The sequence below is a fragment of the Anabrus simplex genome, chromosome 2, assembly GCF_040414725.1.
Source record: "Anabrus simplex isolate iqAnaSimp1 chromosome 2, ASM4041472v1, whole genome shotgun sequence".
Classification (NCBI taxonomy): domain Eukaryota; kingdom Metazoa; phylum Arthropoda; class Insecta; order Orthoptera; family Tettigoniidae; genus Anabrus; species Anabrus simplex.
The window spans coordinates 324823183-324845883 of record NC_090266.1 but is presented as its reverse complement, the minus strand read 5'-3'; the positions used below and the strand labels follow the sequence as shown (position 1 = coordinate 324845883).

The following is a 22701-nucleotide window of genomic DNA, read 5'->3' as shown; positions in this document are numbered from 1 at the left end:
AATGCCGCCACAATCCTCGATTTGCAACTAGTGTTGTGGCCTCATTTAGTTCTATACCTATTATCTTTTAATCGTTAGAAACTGAGTCTAACCATCGTCGTCTTGGTCTACCTCTACTTCTCTTACCCTCCATAACAGAGTCCATTATTCTCCTAGGTCACCTATCCTCCTTCATTCACCTCACATGACCCCACCACCAAACCTGGTTTCCGTACAGCTTCATCCATCGAGTTCATTCCTAAATTAGCCTTTATCTCCTCATTCTGCATACCCTCCTGCCATTGTTCCCACCTGTTACTACCAGCAATCATTCTTGCTACTTTCATGTCTGTTAATTCTAACATATGAATAAGATATCCTGAGTCCACCCAGCTTTCGCTCCCGTAAAGAAAAGTTGGTCTGAAAACAGACCGATGTAAAGATAGTTTCCTCTGGGAGCTGACTTCCTTCTTACAGAATACTGTTCATTGCAACTGCAAGTTCTGTGCATTAGCTTCACGACACCTTGATTCAATCTCATTTACTATATCACCATCCTGGGAGAACACACAACCTAAACACTTGAAATTATCGACCTGTCCTAGCTTTGTATCACCAATCTGACATTCAATTCTGTTGAATTTCTTACCTATTGACATCAATTTAGTCTTCAAGAAGCTAATTTCCATACCATATTCATTGCACCTATTTTCAAGTTCCAAGATATTAGACTGCAGGCTTTCGGCACAGTCTGCCATTAAGACCAAATCGTCAGCATAGGCCAGACTGCTTACCACATTTCCACCTAACTGAATCCCTCCCTGCAATATTATACCCTTCAGCAGATGATCCATGTAAACTATGAACAACAAAGGTGAAAGATTACAGCCTTGTCTAACCCCTGTAAGTACCCTAAAGCAAGAACTCATTCTACCATCAATTCTCACTAGAGCCCAATTGTCAATATAAATGCCTTTGATTAATTTTAATAATCTACCTTGAAATCCATAGTCCCCCAGTATAGCGAACATCTTTTCCCTTGGAACCCTGTCATATGCTTTCTCTAGACCTACGAAACATAAACACAACTGCCTATTCCTTCAATTTATTTAATGTGCAAGTCACTTTGTAACCAAAACATGATTCCACCATTCTCTGTTCTAGTCGCATTTTCAAAATTTGCATAACAGTATATACCTCACAGACTGTCAGATCACTCTTTTCAAGACTAAGAACTGCCTTATGGAAAACATCTGCTAAATGTAATGGAATACTGTATATAGATACAATTCTACTAGAAGTGTTTGCTTACCAGAATCTGATTCTGAGGCACCTAACAAATATTTCTTAATGAATACTGGACAGTCATCAACATTTGAAAAATAAGATACTATATAGTTGGGAGATTTCTCAGCAGTGTTTCAATAGCAGGCTTCATAGAAAACTATCTTGTTGGCACATGTCTTAACAAATTAGTGTATTCAATATCAAGAAACTGAAAAAATTCTTCTAAGTGCAAAACTCTTTTTTGCAGAATTTGAAGAGTAATTGAATACTTTAATTATCAACATTACAATATCAATTGACACAGAATTCATCCCAGCTTTACATGAATTGTGAACAACATCTGCATAACAATTTGACTTAACCAAGGTTGGATTTTTTGCAATTAGGTGTACATATACAGAATTTTTTTCCCAATATTAGAATTTGTGCTGTCAGCTGTATAGCTTGAAATCTGGGACAACATTAAACCATGATACAAAATTCTGTTATAAATTTGTTGAGACATTTTTATAGGACTTTCTTCCGCATCTTCATAGAAGTCTATAATTCTGTTACAAATACCCTGTTTGTCGTCAAAATACCTCATAGCTATTGGGAAACATTTTTGGTTTCCTTTATTTGAAGCATCAAAACCCACACCAAAAAGGACATGTTCTCTTAATTGTTTTGTTACACATTCCACACTATATGGACCTAATACATTTTTCCCTAGAGCCTCACATTTTGTCTTCTCACAAGATATTCTATTTGCTAAGGATGAATCCAGAAACAATTCTGACAGAAGCTTGACATTGCAGAGTGTGCTGGCGTGACTTAGGTGGTGTTTTACAGCATGGTATACAAGCGTAAGTTCCGTGCACTTTTCTGAAGAAAAAAAAAGATAGGCCAACATTAGAGTCTACTCATTTAAAAAATGTATGCTGGTCCAACTCTTACAATGAAAATGTTGACTTAACTTTTCTGACTCAGAAGAATTTTTCTGAAAGTAGCTTTTCAATACAGTTGCATGTCGTCCTGAACTCTGCCTCTCCTCATGCGAAGCATTGTTCAAATGTTACTGTACATCCGTTATTCTGCCATGACTAACAGAAAAGCCTTCTCCAGCTATTCCAGTAACACTTTACATCTCGCTTTGTACTAATTACCCACGACGTGCTGTAATTCTGGGAAATCTTTTTCCCAGACAGAACGATACTGCTGCAACCTCCTTTTCTTCTTTGAGTCTTTCTCTTCAACTTCATCGATTTCTTCCCCTTCTCATTTATTTATTAATGTATCCATTACAGTTATCACTCAAAATATTCCATGTGGTTAACGTAGCTGTCATTTACATAACCCACTAAGCGAAAGCAATTTCTTGTTTACCGCACACGCCCCTGCGTCCGCTCACAATGCAACCCAAGAATAAAATGGAGGAAACTCATGTTTTACATGCCCACTAGTACCACTAGCACACTGCCAGAGGCGCTGTTCTCAACTGTAATAACTGATCATTGGTCAGAATACAGAATATTTTAATCATAACCGCTCACTTTTTCGATACTATACTACTATGGGGAAAGCCTTACATCTGATATGTTTTTGAAATGCTCTATTGGTGAAAAATATCTAATTCCCTCCATGGGAATTTAGAATTTTCCATTCGGAATTGCTAGGCGGGCAATAATCCCATTGTGGAGATTTATCTCCCATATGCAGTTATCAGACTGTACTCATATATAGGCTTCTGATACGCTCACCTGCATACAGAGGACGAGTTCGACTGCGCTAGCGAGAGGACCTACGTGCCTATCGCTCCGCTCTCTCTCTCCTCTCATCGGCTGCGGGTAGTGCTACGCACTGCTCGCCGCACACCGAGACCGTCAAGACCTTCGAGATGGACACTCACTCGCCCCAACCGGCTACCGCTTCTCGGTGCCTAGGGTTAGTCAGGGATTGCCGTGAGCCAGGGGCCCGTTCGTGTCGGATCACCCCGCGTTCACTAGTTCTTGTTAGCTTGCCCCCACAGATACACACACAGGACCAGGCTCATTCTTTCCAAAAGAGCAATCTTCCGAAAGAGCAAATTGTCAATGAGCCTGGGATCTCACAGACAATCTTCAAGCACCGAGAACTTCCAGAGACGGCCGCTAGGGGGGAGCAGCTGTTATCACAGCACTCAACCCAAGTAGCGGGCGTCATTTCGCCGGTCGTGAATGAAGCGCTGTTCTCACAGCGCTCTCACGAAATGCAGGGACTACAAGAGCTGGTAACCACACAGACCAGCACCGCTACGCTCTTGTCAGAGTGTCACTTCCCCCCTCTCCCCGAACACAATTCACCGGTCGTCGGTTCCACAACCGAGACCCTTAAGGGGAGAAAGGCCACTATGCAGGCTACCCCCCAGGCTGCGAGGACACCGTTAAGCGCCGTGCGCGCAGACGGCAGTACCATAGCACGCACGGGGAGCATATCGCGCAGTGGTCAAGCCCCCTTAAACACCGAACGCCGCACGAGATCTGAAAAATCACAGCGGACAGGTATAACAAACCTGGCACCGGGTACATCACCCGACGGGCAGGCTATATACCTGGAGCAGAATATTCATCTCTCAGGGCGATACATTGCAAACTTGGCACGCACAAGTACAACATACACAGTCACCACCACCACAACCATAAGCTCAGGGACGCACATACCAGTGCAAGCGGCACCTAGCCGGCCGGCAAGCATTATTGCAGAGCCCCTATCTAGAAGCGCGCTGCACTGGGAAGGCGGAGCAGAATGGTATGTGGAGCAGGAGAGCGAACGGGAACCGGGGCGACGCCCTCAAGAGCCGGACCTCTCCCGCTCGAGGCTACAGACCGGAACGGCTTGGCCAAGGACTCCAACTCGGACAATTCAAGGCTGGTAATAGACGAGTCTCTCATCATCCAGACCAGGGAAACACCCGAGAAGGAGGAAGGCAGGGTAGTACCGGAGCTCACAGCGCGCACACTGCAAGCCACGGCGCCCGAACCGGAAAACCAGCAGGGCCGCTATGTAACAGTCAAGAGCAGACGGACACGCCAGAGGGAGCGTAAGCAGGGTAAGGAAACCCAGGCTAACGAACAACCCAACGCCTCTATCCGCTCTGAAGGGTCCCTAAACTCAACTGTACAGCAACCCAAGAGACACCACAACAACATGAGAAACCACCCAATCACCATATACACCAACGACCTCATGAAAATTGAGTCTGCACTGCTCAAGTACCTCCCACACTATAAGTTCATAAAGCCCAGGAGGGATTCGCACGAAGCTGTACAGCTGATATTATACTCAGAAGAAAGCTATCACCTGGCAACTATCGCACTTGATGAGCAAGATATTCAGTACACTCTGCTCAACTACGGGAGGACTAAGAGATATGTACTCAGAACCCCCGTAAAGAAGTACACGTTCAAAGAGCTTGGCGACGCCATTACAGCTGAGCAAATCCCAGTCCTGGCAGTACAGCGGATGCGAACAAGGGAGGGGAGGAAACAAGCCCCACTCTATCTTGTCACGCTAAAGGACCAGTCGGGAGTGGAAAAGATGGAGAGTCTGCGCACCCTCCTAAACATGACTGTAAAGGTAGAGCCTTACCGGCCTAAAGCCACATGCACCCAGTGCAGAGTGTGCCAAAGGTTCGGTCACTCCCAAGTGGGGTGTAAGCTTAGCCACAGATGCAGGTGGTGTGCCGGGCCCCACTCCTCCCGAGACTGTCCGAATGGCGGAGACAGGGAATTTGTTAAATGTTGCAACTGCGAGGGGAAACACGCGGCCAACTACAGTGAATGCCCGAGCCGCAGGGTATACGAAAGCTCCCTCAGAGCTAAGAGGCCGAAGGGCGCGAGAGAACAACAGCGTGGCCGCCCTGAGGCTCAAAAATGCCCATCAAGTAACAAAGGCCCCCCTAGCCAACCAGGCCCCTCAGGTAAACCTAGCCAACCAGGAAATAAAGGCCCTGCCAATTGTATAGGCCCCTCAGGCAGAGGCATGACCCAAAATAAACAAGCCAGACAAGACAGACACCCCGAGGCTCAAACCCAACCAGACCCCACTCTCCAAGCCTCGGGCAACAGAAATATAGCCTCAAACAACCAAGGCAGGACAAACCCACTAAATAAAAAGAACAAAAGGGACGCAAAGACCACGCCTAGGGAACCCGAGCAGGAACTAAAGGGAGAACCCGCCGCCTGCTCCACACCTCGCAGTCAGCGCACGATAACCAGGATTACACACAAAGCATCCGCTACCCAGACCACGCCCACCACCACGAACACAACACTCAACACATTACCCCAGCCACAACTTTCACGAGAACCTCCAGGTCAGAAGACCAACGCGGCCGAAGACATACTGAAGTCACTAGGCATAAATATACTGCTGACCATCCTGATACCCACTATACTAAACTTCCTAAAAATGGTGGCAGAGGAGGAGAATCTCAAGTGGCTGAGGATAATAGTAAACCTCATCGAGTCATTTATCTCTATTCCCTGAAATGGCTGCACAAAATACACACCACATAAACACACACAACACACAGGGACTGAGAGTTCTAATTTGGAATTGCGATGGAATACGCAACAAGAAAATAGAACTCAAAGCCTTCCTAGTAAAGCATGAAATACACGTAGCACTAATCGCAGAGACATTTCTCACCCCAGGCTCGAAATTAACAGTTAAAGGCTACAAAGTACACGAGTACGACAGACCCTCACCCAGAGGCGGCGTAGCAGTACTGGTAAGAAGGGACCTAAAACACATGGAGCTTGAAATCCCAGAGCTAGTAGCAATGGAAGCATGCGGGATATGCCTGTTAGTACGTGGGACGTTAATTAACGTCATTGCAACGTACTCCCCTCCAAGGACAGTCAACACAGGCGACATTGATGTACTCCTAGGACTAGCCAGAAACACGATAATTGGCGGAGACATCAATTCGAAACACGAAAGCTCGGGCTGTCTTAAACCCAACAAACAAGGCACCACGCTATACGAACATATGCTCGCCCGCGAATATGTCATAGCAGCACCCAAGGAACCCACCTTCCTAGCTCCGAGAGGGCACACTTCCGACATACTGGATATCGCCCTACTTAATCACATCCCTCTGGAATACAGCATGAAGGTGATCAATGATCTAGGATCAAGACACCAACCAGTACTACTAACACTGGATGCTGACCCCGAATGATACGAACTAAATCCCAAGCGAAGGCTAAACTATAAAGCAGCCAAATGGGACAAGTTCGCAAGGTAACTTGATTCGCTGTTACAGGGAATAGAAAACAACACCCCTGAAAGCCCTGCCGAGATTGAGGAGACAATATCAAGCATCATTAAGGCAATACAAAAAGCGACAGAAGTGAGCGTACCCACCCACACACATAAGGAGCACACTTTCGAAATTCCAAGCACCGTCAAGGAACTCATTCGAAGACGGAACCGCCACAGGCGAAGCTGGGCCCGATACCACGACGACATAGACAGGGAAATGAAAAATCAGCTGAACACTGAAATTCAAAATGCCCTGAAAGAACATCGGTCCAACGAATGGAACAATAAACTGCGAAAATTCAACACGAACACCAGACCCGTCTGGCAACTAGCAAGACACTTCACACGCGAACCACACGTTATTCCCACCATTAAGGGGCCAAATGGACCAGTATTCGACACGCGGGAGAAGGCCGAAATCATAGCTGACACATTAGAGGCAGCATTCACACCGAATGACAGTCCTTCCGACCCCGAATTCACGCGGCAAACCGAAGCAAAGGTAGAGGAATTTCTGAACAATGCACCTAGGTCAGAAGTTAAAAAGACAAATATCCATGAAATAAAATGGATTACTGATCACCTCAACCCCCAAAAAGCCGCAGGGCCAGACGATATCATGAATCTAGTTCTCAAAAAACTAAGCAGGAAAGCCCTCACAATAATTACCAATGTATTCAATGCCATGCTTAAGCTGCAATACTTCCCAGAACAATGGAAACTAGCAAAAATCCTTGTATTCGGGAAGCCAGGGAAAGATAAATCGGATCCCAACAATTACCGGCCCATAAGTCTCCTAACAGCCTTAAGCAAAGTATTTGAGAAAATACTGCTAAAAAGGCTCATAAACCACATAAAGGAGAAAGGAACACTAAGGAACGAGCAATTCGGGTTCCGTAACGGACATTCCTCCACACAACTCCTCACGCGGTTCCTTGAACACGCCACTATCGGGTTTAACAAGCAAAGGGATACAGGCACGGTATTCTTAGATATACAAAAAGCCTTCGATAAAGTATGGCATGAAGGCCTGCTAGCAAAACTGATAGACTACGAGTTCCATCCAGGATATGTAAGGCTAATTAAGTCTTACCTAACAGACAGGAAATTTCAAGTAGACGTGCACAACACTCTATCAAGTACTCGAAACATCAGAGCGGGCGTAGCCCAAGGCTCACTAATAGGACCGATCCTATTCGTCCTGCATACCAACGATATGCCGACCGCAGAGCTCACTACCACGTACCTCTATGCAGATGACACAGCAATTACCGTCCAGCACCCACAGCTTCTGAGCACAAGAAAGAGGCTCCAGGTAGCGCTGCGCACAGTGGAACCGTGGCTCACTAAATGGCGCATTAAAGTCAACGTAGAGAAGTGCCAAGCAGTGATGTTCACACGTAAAAACAGACGCACACACCAACCCGCCAACATCAAACCACTGACACTATTCAACAAACAAATAGAGTGGCACGAAAAAGCCAAATATCTAGGGGTAATCCTAGACAAAAAGCTAACGATGCTACATCATGTCAGAGACTTAAGGCGAAAAGTTCAAATAAGGCTTGTTAAACTGTACCCCATATTAAACAGCATATCCAGCATTAACACCAAGGTAGCAGTCAACATGTATAAAGCCTTAATTAGGCCAATCATCATGTATGCTGCCCCAGCATGGGGATACACGGCCAAAACCAACATAAACAGCCTCGAGAGCATACAAAACAAATGCCTGCGAGCAGCGGCGAAACTCCCTTACGGAACGGCAATAAGGGACCTACGCACTCTAACAAACACTCGCTCTATAAGATACCACCTTAGAAAGCAAACACTACGAATGTACACCAAGGTGTGGGGCAACAAAATCAATCCCCTAATCAGGAGTATTGGAAGGTACGACCCAGACCAATACAAAAAGTACCCCACGCCAAAACAAATACTATTCAGCCACAGGAATAGAAGGTAACGGACTCCACACTCCTTCTAAGGCATAACTCATCAAAATATACTCAAATCAACACCACTCAAAAATCACAAATAATAATAATAATAATAATAATAATAATAATAATAATAATAATAATAATAATAATAATAATAATAATAATAATAATAATTTTAAAATAATAATAATAATAATAATAATAATAATAATAATAATAATAATAATAATAATAATACCAGTGTATGTAAATTGTATATTATTTTTTCCACTTCCTTGTATTTCTATGTATATGTTGCAGTAACACGAGGGAAAGCAGCTGGCCAGCCCCTCAAGAAGCGCCCATGGACAACAATCGCACAAGATTAGCCACATTGTTTATATATGTGTATGTGTATGTTTATCTCTAGATTAGACGTGACATGAGTGGCCACCACCGCAACGCAGGGACACACCCAAGGGATGAGAAAAGAAGAAGACGTTAAAGAAGACGCTAGCCCCAGCTATACAGCTGGCTTGGCTTATCCCTTCTCCATAAATGGAGGCTTGGCACCAGGGAACAGTGGCGGCTGGACAATGGGACCTTTCCTGTGGTTCCAAAGCCCAGAAGCCATTGGACCCGCGCACGAAATCCCGCAGTGCCAAGAAGGCTGATCCCCATATAACAAACAAACATTTCTGGATAATGGACATGACTTGTGCATGATACCTACTCCTCACTAACACAACCTGGAAAAATCCAACCCACATCCTTGCATGTGCTATCTACAAAATGTCATGTTTTACATGTAGGCATCTTTCTATTTCCGCCTATGTGGTTTTTTCCTGACCCTTACTACCCGATTACACCACTATTGATACCCACAACCACATCTGGCCTGGTAACATGCTGAGCATGGGGACAGGCAGATACTCCTGTAGTATCACTTCCCACTCTACCCAGCTATCTCTTTTCTTCTTAGAAACTAATAGCATGTCGGAGGCCATGTAGATTGAATCGATGGTCACGGCGGGGGAGCGGGCTACGGGGGCCCCCCCGTAAAAAAAAAAAAACATGCATACACACAGCGTCAGTGGGTAGGGTCTGACACATCCCACTCTGATGAGTCTAGTGTCAGACCTAAGACGAAACGCTGGTTAATAGAGCAACCGCCTGAAAAGCCTTACATCTGATATGTTTTTTGACATGCTCTATTGGTGAAAAATATCTAATTCCCTCCATGGGAGTTTAGAATTTTCCATTTGGAATTGCTAGGCGGGCAATAATTCCATTGCGGAGATTTAACTCCCGTATGTAGTTATCAGACTGTCTCTCATATATAGGCTTCTGATAAGCTCACCTGCATACACCCAGCGTCAGTGGGTAGGGTCTGACACATCCTCCTCTGACGAGTCTAGTGTCAGACCTAAGACGAAACGCTGGTTAATAGAGCAAACGCCTGAAAAGCCTTACATCTGATATGTTTTTTACTATACTACTGTCTAAACCACAAGATTTTGAAAAACGGAACATTGCGCATACGGTTTAAAGGGTGCACCGTACGTGGAACAAAATGAGGAAAAACCGTATATTTCTGGGCAAAACTGTACATCTGGCAACACTAATTCTAATATGCAGCAAAACAAGCTTTTTTACTTCCTTTAATTTATCTCATTGCCTTTGTTGGTGAGATGTAGTATTTACAGTGCACTATGTCTTCTGGTATGGGCTAGAATAAATTTGTTACTTTCATTGACCTGTCTCAGTCTCATCCTTGGCTTTGACAATATAAAAGTTACTGAAGTATGAGCGATGCCAGTAATACCATTCCTTATTCAGCCAATCCCTGTTATGGATGGTTTGAAAATATCAGTCATACGATCGGTTGGTGCATGCATTTCAGTGGGCTTGGCAGACTGATATTTAATAGCAACTTCTGGCTCAGTGAGGAAAGCAACAGAAAACTACCTCACTCCTCATCTCCCTACTATGCCTCTTCAGTGACGCCTAGACTATCTATGACAGCTGTTGGCGGAACTGTAGAGGACCAAATCAGCCTTTGGGCTGAATACCCAACGTACAGACATAATCTATCTCAGTCTTTACCCCTGACTTTGATGATATGAAGAGACTGAGGTATGAGCTATTTTAGTAACTTCATTCCTAATGCAGCCAGTCCTTGTGATAAATGTTAGGAAAGTTTGGCTTGTATAGTCAGCTGAGTATACACTGACTGAGCAAATATCATGGGATAGCGGAGCACTGATGCGCAGGTGTGTTGTCTGCGCACCACACGCCCCGTGTGCCAGTGGCAGTTGTATAGCAGACCTTGTGAGCAGTGGCTGTGCATGTGACAGGTGTAACATGGAACGTCGCATGAGCTAACACCGTTCGATCGGGGTATGGTGGTCGGTGCCCGACGGATGGGAAGTGTGATTTCGGAAGTGGTGCAGGAATTCGGCTTCACACGATCAACCATGTCCAGGGTGTATCGTGAATGGTTGAATGCGGGTGTCACCGTCAACAACAGATGAACGACCGGCCGTCCAGCCACCCTCGATGACCGTGACCGGTGACATCTGAGACACGGATTGTCAATAGTGACAGACGGGCAACCATGCAACAAATCACGGCTCAATTCAACACAGGCCATGCTAGACAAGTCTTCCAGTGGACAATCCATAGGAACATGGGTTCTATGGGGTGTGGGAGCCGGCTCCGCACACGGGTGCCACGGGCACAACAACGTGCATTTGTCGCCAGTTACCAGTGATGGACACTGGAACAATGGCATAACGTGATATGGTCAGACGAATCACAAACTGCACCATGCCGATGGGAGGCACCGTGTATGGCGCAGACCACATGAAGCGATGGATACCCCCTGCCTCGAAGATGTGGTCCAGGGCGCTGGTGTCTCTGTTATGGTCTGGGGTCCATTTTCCTGGTATGGAATGGGCCCCCTAGTTGTTCTGGAAGAGACTTTGAATGGAACACGGTATGTTGAACTGCTGGGAGACCAACTCCACCCATTTTTGGCCTTCCAGCGCCCAGACGGTTCTGCGGTGTTCCAAGATGATAACGTGCCGCCACATTGCTCCCACGTCACCCGGGAATGGTTCCAGGAACATGCAGCGGAGGTCCAATGACTGCCATGGCCACGCAGGAGCCTCGATATAAACCCTATCGAGCATATCTGGGATGTCCTGGAATGCAGGCTCCGTGCCATGGATCCTGCACCCACAAACAGACCAGCATTGGCGGCCGCTCTGCAAACGATTTGGTGTCAGCTGCATCCAGAGGACTACCAGGGACTTGTCAACTCACTTCCACAGCGTCTCACTGCAGTTCGCAGGGCCAGAGGAAGCCCCACATGCTATTAGATGACATTTGCTAAGTCAGTGTACTTATCAGTGGGTTTGGCAGACTAACATGAAATAATTCCTTTTGGCTCTGTGAGGAAAGCAACGGGAAAATATAAATCCCACTTCCCTAGTGTGCCTCTTCAGTGACAGCCAATGGAGGAGCATATGGAGATGCAATCAGCCTTCAAGCTGAGGACTCATTATGCACACTGGGATCTAGGAAACACAAATGGTAAAGGAATGCTCGGTTCACCCAGAAGGATATGGGTTCTACTGTATTTCCTGCCAGTAAGCTGAGAAATATGGAAACAAGATTTTCACGTGTGGAGTGCCACATGGCCCACGGGTTCACTCAGTCCACCATATGATGATGATGATGATTGTTGTTTAAATGGGCCTAACATCTAGGTCATCGGCCCCAATGGTACGAAATGAGGCAGAATGTAACGACAATTTACAAGTCAAAAATTCATCCACTGACCAGAATTGAAAATGTGGTGATGAAAGAATGGATGAATATGAATTTAAAACAATCAGTAGATCCAACTCACAACACTGAAAGTTAAAAATGATTCCAAAATTGATCCACAGGCTAGAATTCAAAAAGACGACGATTGACAATGATTATGAACTTCCCAGAAACTATCTTAAAACAATAGTATTACTGACCAAGGGACTGCTTCCAAAGCGCAATTCTGAATTGACGATACTTGCTGTCTAAAGGGGTCCAAAATCCACATCAACGGCCCCTCACAAAGGTACTTATCGCTAGTAAAGTAGAACCATGGTGTTTCCTTTGTAGCGGTACTAATCAAAATATTGTAGACTCACGGTGTTCCACACATTATGGTACCACGCACAAGTAATGTACGTCGCACAGGTAACACAGTCCTATGGTGTTTCTCACATAATGGTGCCACTCATAGGCAATGCGATCCCATGGTGTTCCTCACATAGGTGTACTAATCACGGGTACCAGTATTCCCGTGGTATTCCTCACATAGTGGGTACTAATCACAGGCAACGCAGACCCACGGTGTCGCTCATATAGTGGTACTAATCAAAGGCAATGCCGAAACCCGTGGTGTTTCTCACGTAATGGTACTAATCACAGACAACGTAAGCCCATGGTGTTCCGCATATAGTGGTACTAATCACAGGTACTGTAAACCCACAGTCAACCACTCTCTGCTGCTACTAATCACAAGTACCTGACACAGTGGTACTACTCACAAGTACAGGCAACCCATGGGTTTCCCCGCATGATAGTACTAATCACAAGTAGGCTCATGGTTCTTAACCCTTTGCAGTCCAATTTTCTGTCACATGTTCCAACAGTCTGGTCCAAATTAGTTTTGCACATTATTACCTAGCAGATTAAACTCAGAACTTTTATTAGTAATTATAATTATATTATTATTATGATTATTATCGTATATTCTATTGCATAGGAATTAGTTTCAATAATTTTCGTCATCAGTGCAGGAGTAAAAAACAACATAAAAAACTGAAGTGGAGTGATGCAGCTAGGCAGAACCTGTGGTCCTCTAGTTTTCTGACCTAATGAATAACTTAGTCTAGGAGACTCACTATCATGAAATGTTACATTCCGGTAAACACTACTGTCGTTTGCATTCCCATATGTATGTGGCGGAAGTATGTTCAGCATCACTGTTACTCAAATTATCAACAGTGACCTGAGAAGCATCATCATTGCTGTGTGCCGATCCCCTTCTCCACCCCGGCCCATTACTATCACGTGTCTTCTTGCTTTTGTAATAGTCACTGGAACTTCCTCTTCTGAATCTACAGAAACAGCATATCATTCCATGTTTTTTTACACACAGGTCCAGTTGCTGAAGTTACACTTGCAATGCTGGAGTTCACTACACCTTCATCTTCACTTGACAGTTCTCTCAACTCTTCGTCTAATTCAAATAAACAATCATCCTCACAGCTGTCTAAATAAACGTGCATATGTATTTATTCTTCATTCATATTTGCCGATTTTATATTGCAAATTCAACCGAGACAATTAGCATTCACAGATAAACATGCCTAGTACAACATGTGTGCAGCACTAATCAATGTAAACACAGCTGACAGGCCGCGGGTCACAATGACAACACAGAAATATTTTTGAGAAATTATTGTAGACAACCTCGTATTTTTCAGTAGGCCTAATTAAGGACACTTTTATTCTCCGTCCCGTGGAGTAGGGAAAATAATAGTAATCCACCAGCTGTAATAACCACATAACCACATTTCAGTTGAGAATTGTAGTGAAGATGAGGTATATTAGATAGTATCTTGCCTGTTATATTCGTGTTTTTCTTTGTGTACGGCAATCCTTTTGATACTTAAGCATTTAAATAAACGCAAGGTTTCGTTTCTATTAGAGCATAGTAGGATAAAGTAATACTAAAGAAATAATATTCTGTCTAAGCGTTTAACTTTGTTGGTAATTCTGAAGTACGGTAGTTCTTGCGAATTTCAAACTTTAGGCTTAACTGTAATTTCCATTTCAGTTTGTGCTTAGTAATAACCTGTTGTATTATAATTAGGATACGTCTGAACATAGTTTAAAATCACTGTTGTGTATTATAGTAGGTATCTTATTATAAATTAGTGTGCTTATTCTATTACTGTGAAATATTTGTGTAGAATAGTATCTATAGTATCTGTTGTATCTGTATTAACTCTCTTACTAGAATTCTGTTGCAGTAATTAGGGTAGACTTAACTGCAGTTTGGAATTGTGTAGACCTAATTCTTGTGTATTACTTTCGATTTTCAGTAATAAACAGTAATTTTCATTCTGTTAGGGTGTTGTAGAAAAAAAATTTGTACAACTAAGTAGCAGTGTAGTGTAGTAGTAGCTTATATTCATTACCTTGTTGTTGTGTGATCTTTGTGAACTATCCTAAACAATATTTCTTTCCATTCATTTCTATAGGCATTATTACTTTCTTTTCAAATTTATTTGCACAGAATAAGTTATTTTATTTTTATTTTTCTTCTCATTATTCCATAAATAATGGCTACGCAGTGCAAGTGTAGGAACTGTGGGTGTAGCCAGGCATTAAGGAGTATGAGGGAGGAGTTGGAGAGTTTGACAGAGATAATTAGGATTCTCTCAGAGGACAGCAAGGAAAGTAAGCCTCCCTCAAATAATGTACAGGATACAGTAGGTGTAAAGGAGGGATGGGAAGGAAATGGGGGAATTGTAAAAGACAGGTGGTCTAATGTTTTAAGGGGAAGGAGATTGCAGGCTAAGGGCTCTATTCAGGATCAGAATTCAGGACAGATGTCTGTGAGAAATCCGTACGAGTCACTGCAAGTAGAACAACCGAGGGAAGATGAGGAACAGGGAACTGTTGCTGATATGTATGGAAGTAGGAGGACGGGAAAAGGTAGGAAAAGGAAATGTAGTGTAGTGGAAAGGAAAAGACAGCTGGAACAGGGAAGGGAGAAAAGGGAGGAGGAAGTAGCTTCTGCAGCAGTGAGAGAAGATAAGGCTGATCAGGAGGGGAGGGGTTCAAATGAGATGGGTAGGGTTGAGGCTCTGGTCATGGGGGATTCCATCATTAGACATGTGGGGAAAGTGTATGGAGGAAAGGGAACCAGGGTAGAGTGTTATCCAGGAATCAAGTTGAGGCAGATGTTGAGGAAAGTAGAAGAGAAGGAAGAGGGAAAGGAAAAGGTGTTAGTGTTTCACATTGCTACTAACAACGTAAGGCAAGCAGGTATAAGTACCAACATAGCTGGGGATGTGTGGGATCCGGTAAATGCAGCACGGATGAAGTTTAAGGAAGCGGAGATTGTTATCAGTGGAATACTGCGTAGGAGGGATACTGACTGGAATGTGATTGGGGATATAAATGAGACTATGGAGTGGGTATGTGGGAAACTGGGAGTGAGATTTCTGGATCCTAATGGGTGGGTAGGAGACAGGGATCTGCGCTCAGATGGCCTTCACTTAAACCGCAGTGGTACATATAAGTTAGGAAACTTGTTTAGAAGGATTACAGGCAGGTACATTCCGGGAAACGGGGTGGCCTAGGGAGCAGTGTTAAGCGAACAGGGAACTGGAAGTCAAGTAGGGATGACATAAAAATGTTAGTGCTCAATTGTAGAAGCATTGTAAACAAAGGAATCAAATGACATAATTTAATAGATATATACTTACCAGATATTGTAATAGGAGTTGAATCATGGCTGAGAAATTATATAATGGATGCAGAAATATTCTTACAGAACTGGAGTGTGTATCGTAGAGATAGGATACGAATGGTAGGAGGGGGAGTATTCAGTCTGGTGAAAGAAGAATTTGTAAGCTACGAAAAATTAAGGATGAAAAACATGAAATTCTCGGTGTAAGGCTCATCTCTAAAGAAAATAGGCAACCTGATGTCTTTGGAGTGTAAAGTCTGGGAAACGGTAGCGCTGAAGCTGATTCAGAATTATTTGATAAGATTATCAGCTATGTGGGGAAAGGAACGTGATTGTAGCGGGTGATCTCAATTTACCAAATGTCAATCGTGAAGGTAATGCGAACGACAGGAAGCATGAACAACAAATGGCAAATAAGTTAATATGGGAAGGGCAGCTGATTCAGAAAGTGATGGAACCAACTAAAGGGAAGAATATTTTGGATGTGGTGCTGATAAAACCAGATGAGCTCTATACAGAAACCGAAATATTAGATGGTATTAGTGATCACGAAGCTGTTTTTTGTCGTAGTTAAAAATAAATGTGAAAGAGAAGAAGGTATTAAAATTAGGACTATTAGGCAGTACCATATGGCTGATAAAGCAGGCATGAAGCATTTTTTGAAAGTAAATATGATCGGTGGAAAACGGTAAATAAGAATGTAAACAGACTCTGGGATGGGTTTAAAGCAATTGTTGAGGAATGTGAAAATAGGATTGTACCTTTAAGGGTGGTAAGGAATGGTAAAGATCCACTATATTATAACAAAGAAGTAAAGAGACTAAGAAGGCGGTGCAGGTTGGAACAAAATAGAGTTAGAAATGGCTGTGGAAGTAAGGAGAAATTGAAGGAACTTACTAGGAAATTGAATCTAGCAAAGAGGTCAGCTAAGGATAACATTATGGCAAGCATAATTGGTGGTCATACAAATTTTAGTGAAAAATGGAAGGGTATGTATAGGTATTTTAAGGCAGAAACAGGTTCCAAGAAGGACATTCCAGGAATCATTAATGAACAAGGGGAGTATGTATGCAAGGATCTTCAAAGGCAGAAGTATTCAGTCAGCAGTATGTAAAGATTGTTGGTTACAAATGATGCCCAGATAGGGGATGTGAGTAATACTAAAGAAGTATTAAAATTTACCTATGATAACAACGACATTTACATTAAGATACAAAAGTTGAAAACTAGAAAAGCAGCTGGAATTGGTAAGATTTCTGGGGATATACTAAAAGCAATGGGTTGGGATATAGTACCATATCTGAAATACTTATTAATTATTGTTTGGTTGAAGGAGCTATACCAAATGAATGGAGAGTTGCTATAGTCGCCCCTGTGTATAAAGGAAAGAGTGATAGACATAAAGCTGAAAATTGCAGGCCAGTCAGTTTAACATGCATTGCATGTAAGCTTTGCGAAAGCATTCTTTCTGATTATATTAGACATGTTTGCAAAATTAATAACTGGTTTGACAAAAGGCAGTTTGGGTTTAGGAAAGGTTATCCCACTGAAGCTCAGCTTGTAGGATTTCGGCAAGATATAGCAGATATCCTGGATTCAGGAGGCCAAATGGACTGTATTGCGATTGACCTATCTAAGGCATTTGATAGGGTAGATCATGGAAGACTACTGGCAAAAATGAGTGCTACTGGACTAGAAAAAAGAGTGACTGAATGGGTGAGAATTAGAGTAGGCAATGCTTTATCTGACCCTGTAATAATTAAGAAGGTAATTAATTCCTCAAGGCAGTATTATTGGACCTTTATGTTTTGTTATATATATCAATGATATGTGTAAAGAAACAGAATCAGAGATAAGGCTGTTTGCAGATTATGTTATTCTGTACAGAGTAATAAATAAGTTACAAGATTGTGAGCGGCTGCAGGGTGACCTCGATAGTGTTGTGAAATGGACGGCGGGCAATGGTATGATGATAAACACGGTTAAAAGTCAGGTTGTGAGTTTCGCAAATAGGAAAGGTCCTCTCAGTTTTAATTATTGTGTTGATGGGGTGAAAGTTCCCTTTGGGGATCATTGTAAGTACCTAGGTGTTAATATAAGAAAAGACCTTCGTTGGGGTAATCACATAAATATGATTGTTAATAAAGGGTACATATCTCTGCACATGGTTATGAGGGTATTTAGGTGTTGTAGTAAGGATGTAAAGGAGAAGGCATATAAGTCTCTGGTAAGACCCCAACTAGAATATGATTCCAGTGTATTGGACCCTCACCAGAATTACTTGATTCAAGAACTGGAAAAAATCCAAAGAAAAGCAGATCGATTTGTTCTGGGTGATTTCCGTAAATAAAAAAAAAGTAGCGTTGCAAAAATGTTGCAAAGTTTGGACTGGGAAGACTTAGGAGAAAGGAGACTAGCTGCTCAATTAAGTGGTATGTTACAAGCAATAAATCTCATTGTTGAACATTCTTATTAACTGACTGGTAGCAATGAGTTTGTTTATTACACTGCCAGCTCTGTATTATACCTTATGTTTTTAACCTATGGCAAAACGATTTGCATGCTTTTTCACTTAGCCATGATGAAAAGTCTTATATGTTTTCACACTTGTTTTATGTATGAACATTCTGATTGACTGACTGGTAGCAATGACATCCTATATGATTTTAATTATTTCACTACCAGCTCTGTATTGCACTTTTTGTTTTTACCTCTGTTCAACATGATTGTATGTTTTTCTCTTAGCCATGATGAACATTCTATGTTGTTGTTTTTTTTTTTTCACACTATTTTTAAGCCTATTTGATTTTCTAAATGTAAATGTTTATTCTTAGGGTACCATATATTTTAAGGACAACAGGTTCAGGGCCCTGACCTAACTTTAGGCTAAGATTTATTTTGGCTGATGATGCTTACGACAGTTAAGCGAAACATGTCCCATCTTATAATGCCTGTTGTAATGTTTATATCCTAAATATAAGGAAGGATAAGTACTTTAAAGGTGGTGTAAACTGTAATTCTTATTTTAATGTTCATAAGTGGTATGTTCCGAGCTGTCAGTGGAGATGTGGGAGGACATCAGTAGACAAATAAGTTTCAGTGGTGTCTTTCAAAGTAGGAAAGATCACAATATGAAGATAAAGTTGGAATTCAAGAGGACAAATTGGGGCAAATATTCGTTTATAGGAAGGGGAGTTAGGGATTGGAATAACTTACCAAGGAAATGTTTGATAATTTTCCAATTTCTTTGCGATCATTTAAGAAAAGGCTAGGAAAGCAGCAGATAGGGAATCTACCACCTGGACGACTGCCCTAAATGCAGATTTATTGATTGATTGATTGGATTGATTGATTGATTGACTACATACATCTCGTATTATATCCATGAGATAACAGAACAGCTTATTTTGTGCACAAAAATTTGCACTAGAAACTCCAGGGATATCGATCATCCTCAATCAGGTCCAAGAACTTCAATAAATAACTTCTCAAGTAGAATAAAACATAACGTCAAGGTCAAGGTTATGGAATGGAATGGAAGCCTTTACCTTCCACTGGCTATTATGGCCTGTATGGAGATGGATTTTCTTTGTTTTAATTATGTGCAAAGCTATTTATGGTATACGAAGCATTATATTTCAAAGTAGTCAAATTCTTTTCGTCATGAAGCTTACAGTGCTCGTGGTAGCTGCATTTTAAAGGAAGCAATTGTCAGTAAGCCTATTTCAATACCTTGGTAGTACATCGAACTTCAGCCACTGACCTACCACTTAACTAGAATCAGGACATGTGAATTATTTTAAGGACGCTAGGGAATGCGGAATAGAGACAGCAAGACATGTCCATAACAGGGTATGCTGGACGACAGCTCTCTTGCCCATACCAATTCCTTTGATAAGCTCTACATAAAAGTTACAATAGTCAGTTGCTTATGACAGAGAATTGGATGAAGGATTATAACAAATGTCATTTAGAAATGGAGTTGAAGAAGACCAAATTCCAGTTAACAATAATACAAAGAGCATCAAGAAAAATTTGATAGTGCTACTGACCTGCATTTAAAGTTTTTGACAAATGGTTATCAGTTCCATGTTACTTGTAAACTTAAAAACAGTCTGATAACCTCTGTTATTCTGGGAACTGTAGGACCATAGGTTTAGGAAAATGTGTGTTTGACATAGAGTATGGATAGCTGCCCCAAAGCATTCGTAAACATAATAATCAATCTTCAGAAGTAGGAAGTACATTTACAATTAGCTATCATCAGTACCAACAAAATTCATATTCCCAAGCAGTGCAGTTCTCAAGCTTATTGTGGAGTAGACTTAACTAAGAAGCTGGGTCATCTTATATTTTAAGAGGATCACGGAATGTTTAATCAAACAATTACTTACGATATCTGACACTGATCAGTGCAAATATACCGTACATTCAACATATTTATCTAAAAATTAATGAAAATATATGAGTAGAGGAGTGAAGTGTCTATTCAGGTTCTGCTACATGATGATAGATAAAAAGTAACTCACATGAAAAAGGCATTCATTTCTGAGAAATTCATACTTTCTTAAAAAGATGATCTTACCCATTAAAAGATATCCCATACTGAATGTGAAAACCAGTAACACTGATGCCGCTGTTCCACCAGCAAGAACCAATATTGCATATACAACAAGCACTGAGGCAGTAGAATGCAAAACTTCCGTTCCTGAAACAAAAACATTTTATCGATGTTAAAGAAACAAAAAATATCTTTTAAACACAAAATAAATCTCCTTTATACAATGATATGCTCTACTGGAATATTACAAAGCTACACTCTCCCCTTAAGGAAATACATATATAGGCTAAAAGAAATAGAGGTATGTACAGAAATACGTCTTCAGTTAAGACACATTAAAATATTTTAAGAGTATTTCCGGAAGAAAGAAGTAGTGCACAATTCACCAAATTTACCAATTAATCTTGCATTGAAGAACAATGATTTTCTTCCTGGTGATTTAACATCACATGAACTCAAGAGATAGGTTTTAGGCAATGGTGGGAAAGGAAGGGGCTAGGACTGGAATGTAACCAGCCATGGCCTTAATGAAGGTACAGCCCTAGCCTTTGCTTGGTGTGAAAACAGGAGACCATGGAAAACAATTTTCAGGGCAGTTGATAGTGGGGTCTGAATCTACCATCGCTTGAATCAAATAAGTATCCTTCATAAGCTCCTTAACTGAGGTTGGCGACAGCCGTAAAAACATGTCATATAATATAATTTCACCTCATCCCCGATCCACTGAGTGAGTTGGCCATGCAGTTAGAGGCATGCAGCTGTTAGCCTACATTCAGGAGATAGTGAGTTCAAGCCCCATTATTATTATTATTTGCTCCAATGAATTACAGCTTCTTTCCAACAAATTGTTTCTGAATGCTAAATGAAGATGACTCATAAATATACTTAAGAAGGGTTCAGATTGCCAAAGAATTTACTGAAGGATATATTACAGAAATAGTGTGACATATGTTTGAATGATATAAAATAATTTCTTTTAACATTTAAAAAATATTTTATACATCTTTCCAATAAAACCCTTTTCTTATCAAGCTTTTTTTTTTTTTTCAATCTCAAACAATGTCTAATCTATTTCTTGTATACAAGATGCCTCTCCAGTAGTTCACTGACATATCCTCTGACTCACCAGTTTCCTAAAATAACACTATTTTATCACTAACTACAAGATTTCTAGGAAAGACTCAACATCAACATATTAGTTATTTTCCTGTTAATGGATGCAGGCAGCTATTCACATTATGCATAAATTTCATTTTCTGAAGAAAGGATTATTATTATTATTATTATTATTATTATTATTATTATTATTATTATTATTATTATTATTATTATTATTATTAGTTTTGCGTCACACTGGCACAGATGATATAGATGTTGATTCACAAAGGGAATCTGAAATACTCGTTCCGAATGAGTAAATTTATAATACCAATATAAATAGTCCGTTATTGGACATTATAAATTTTCAAGCTAACTCATTCCATGAGATGGCCCAGAAGGCAGCCAAATCATTCGATATATTTAAGTTCTATCACACATTGCAACTGAACTACAATGTTATTAGATATCTGAAATACACAAAAGTAAGAATATTCATAACTACAGTGTGAAGCATTCTGGTATGTATATACATACTGCATATATATTTTCGTTATAGTTACAAATCACATCAAATAAGTATCCTTCATAAGCTCCTTAACTGAGGTTGGCGACAGCCGTAAAAACATGTCATATAATATAATTTCACCTCATCCCCGATCCACTGAGTGAGTTGGCCATGCAGTTAGAGGCATGCAGCTGTTAGCCTACATTCAGGAGATAGTGAGTTCAAGCCCCATTATTATTATTATTTGCTCCAATGAATTACAGCTTCTTTCCAACAAATTGTTTCTGAATGCTAAATGAAGATGACTCATAAATATACTTAAGAAGGGTTCAGATTGCCAAAGAATTTACTGAAGGATATATTACAGAAATAGTGTGACATATGTTTGAATGATATAAAATAATTTCTTTTAACATTTAAAAAATATTTTATACATCTTTCCAATAAAACCCTTTTCTTATCAAGCTTTTTTTTTTTTTTCAATCTCAAACAATGTCTAATCTATTTCTTGTATACAAGATGC

At 41.4% G+C, this 22701-nt stretch overlaps 1 protein-coding gene across 2 annotated transcripts in view; it reads right to left on the bottom strand.

The window, feature by feature from the left end:
• The window catches only part of nes (lysophosphatidylcholine acyltransferase 3 protein nessy), a 478088-nt gene that overhangs the window by 301757 nt on the left and 153630 nt on the right, over positions 1-22701 (bottom strand). For both annotated transcript variants that reach the window (XM_067140683.2, XM_067140682.2), the window contains exon 3: positions 20597-20719. In XM_067140683.2, the coding sequence (XP_066996784.2) occupies positions 20597-20719 (123 nt within the window). The remainder of the gene's footprint in view (positions 1-20596; positions 20720-22701) is intronic.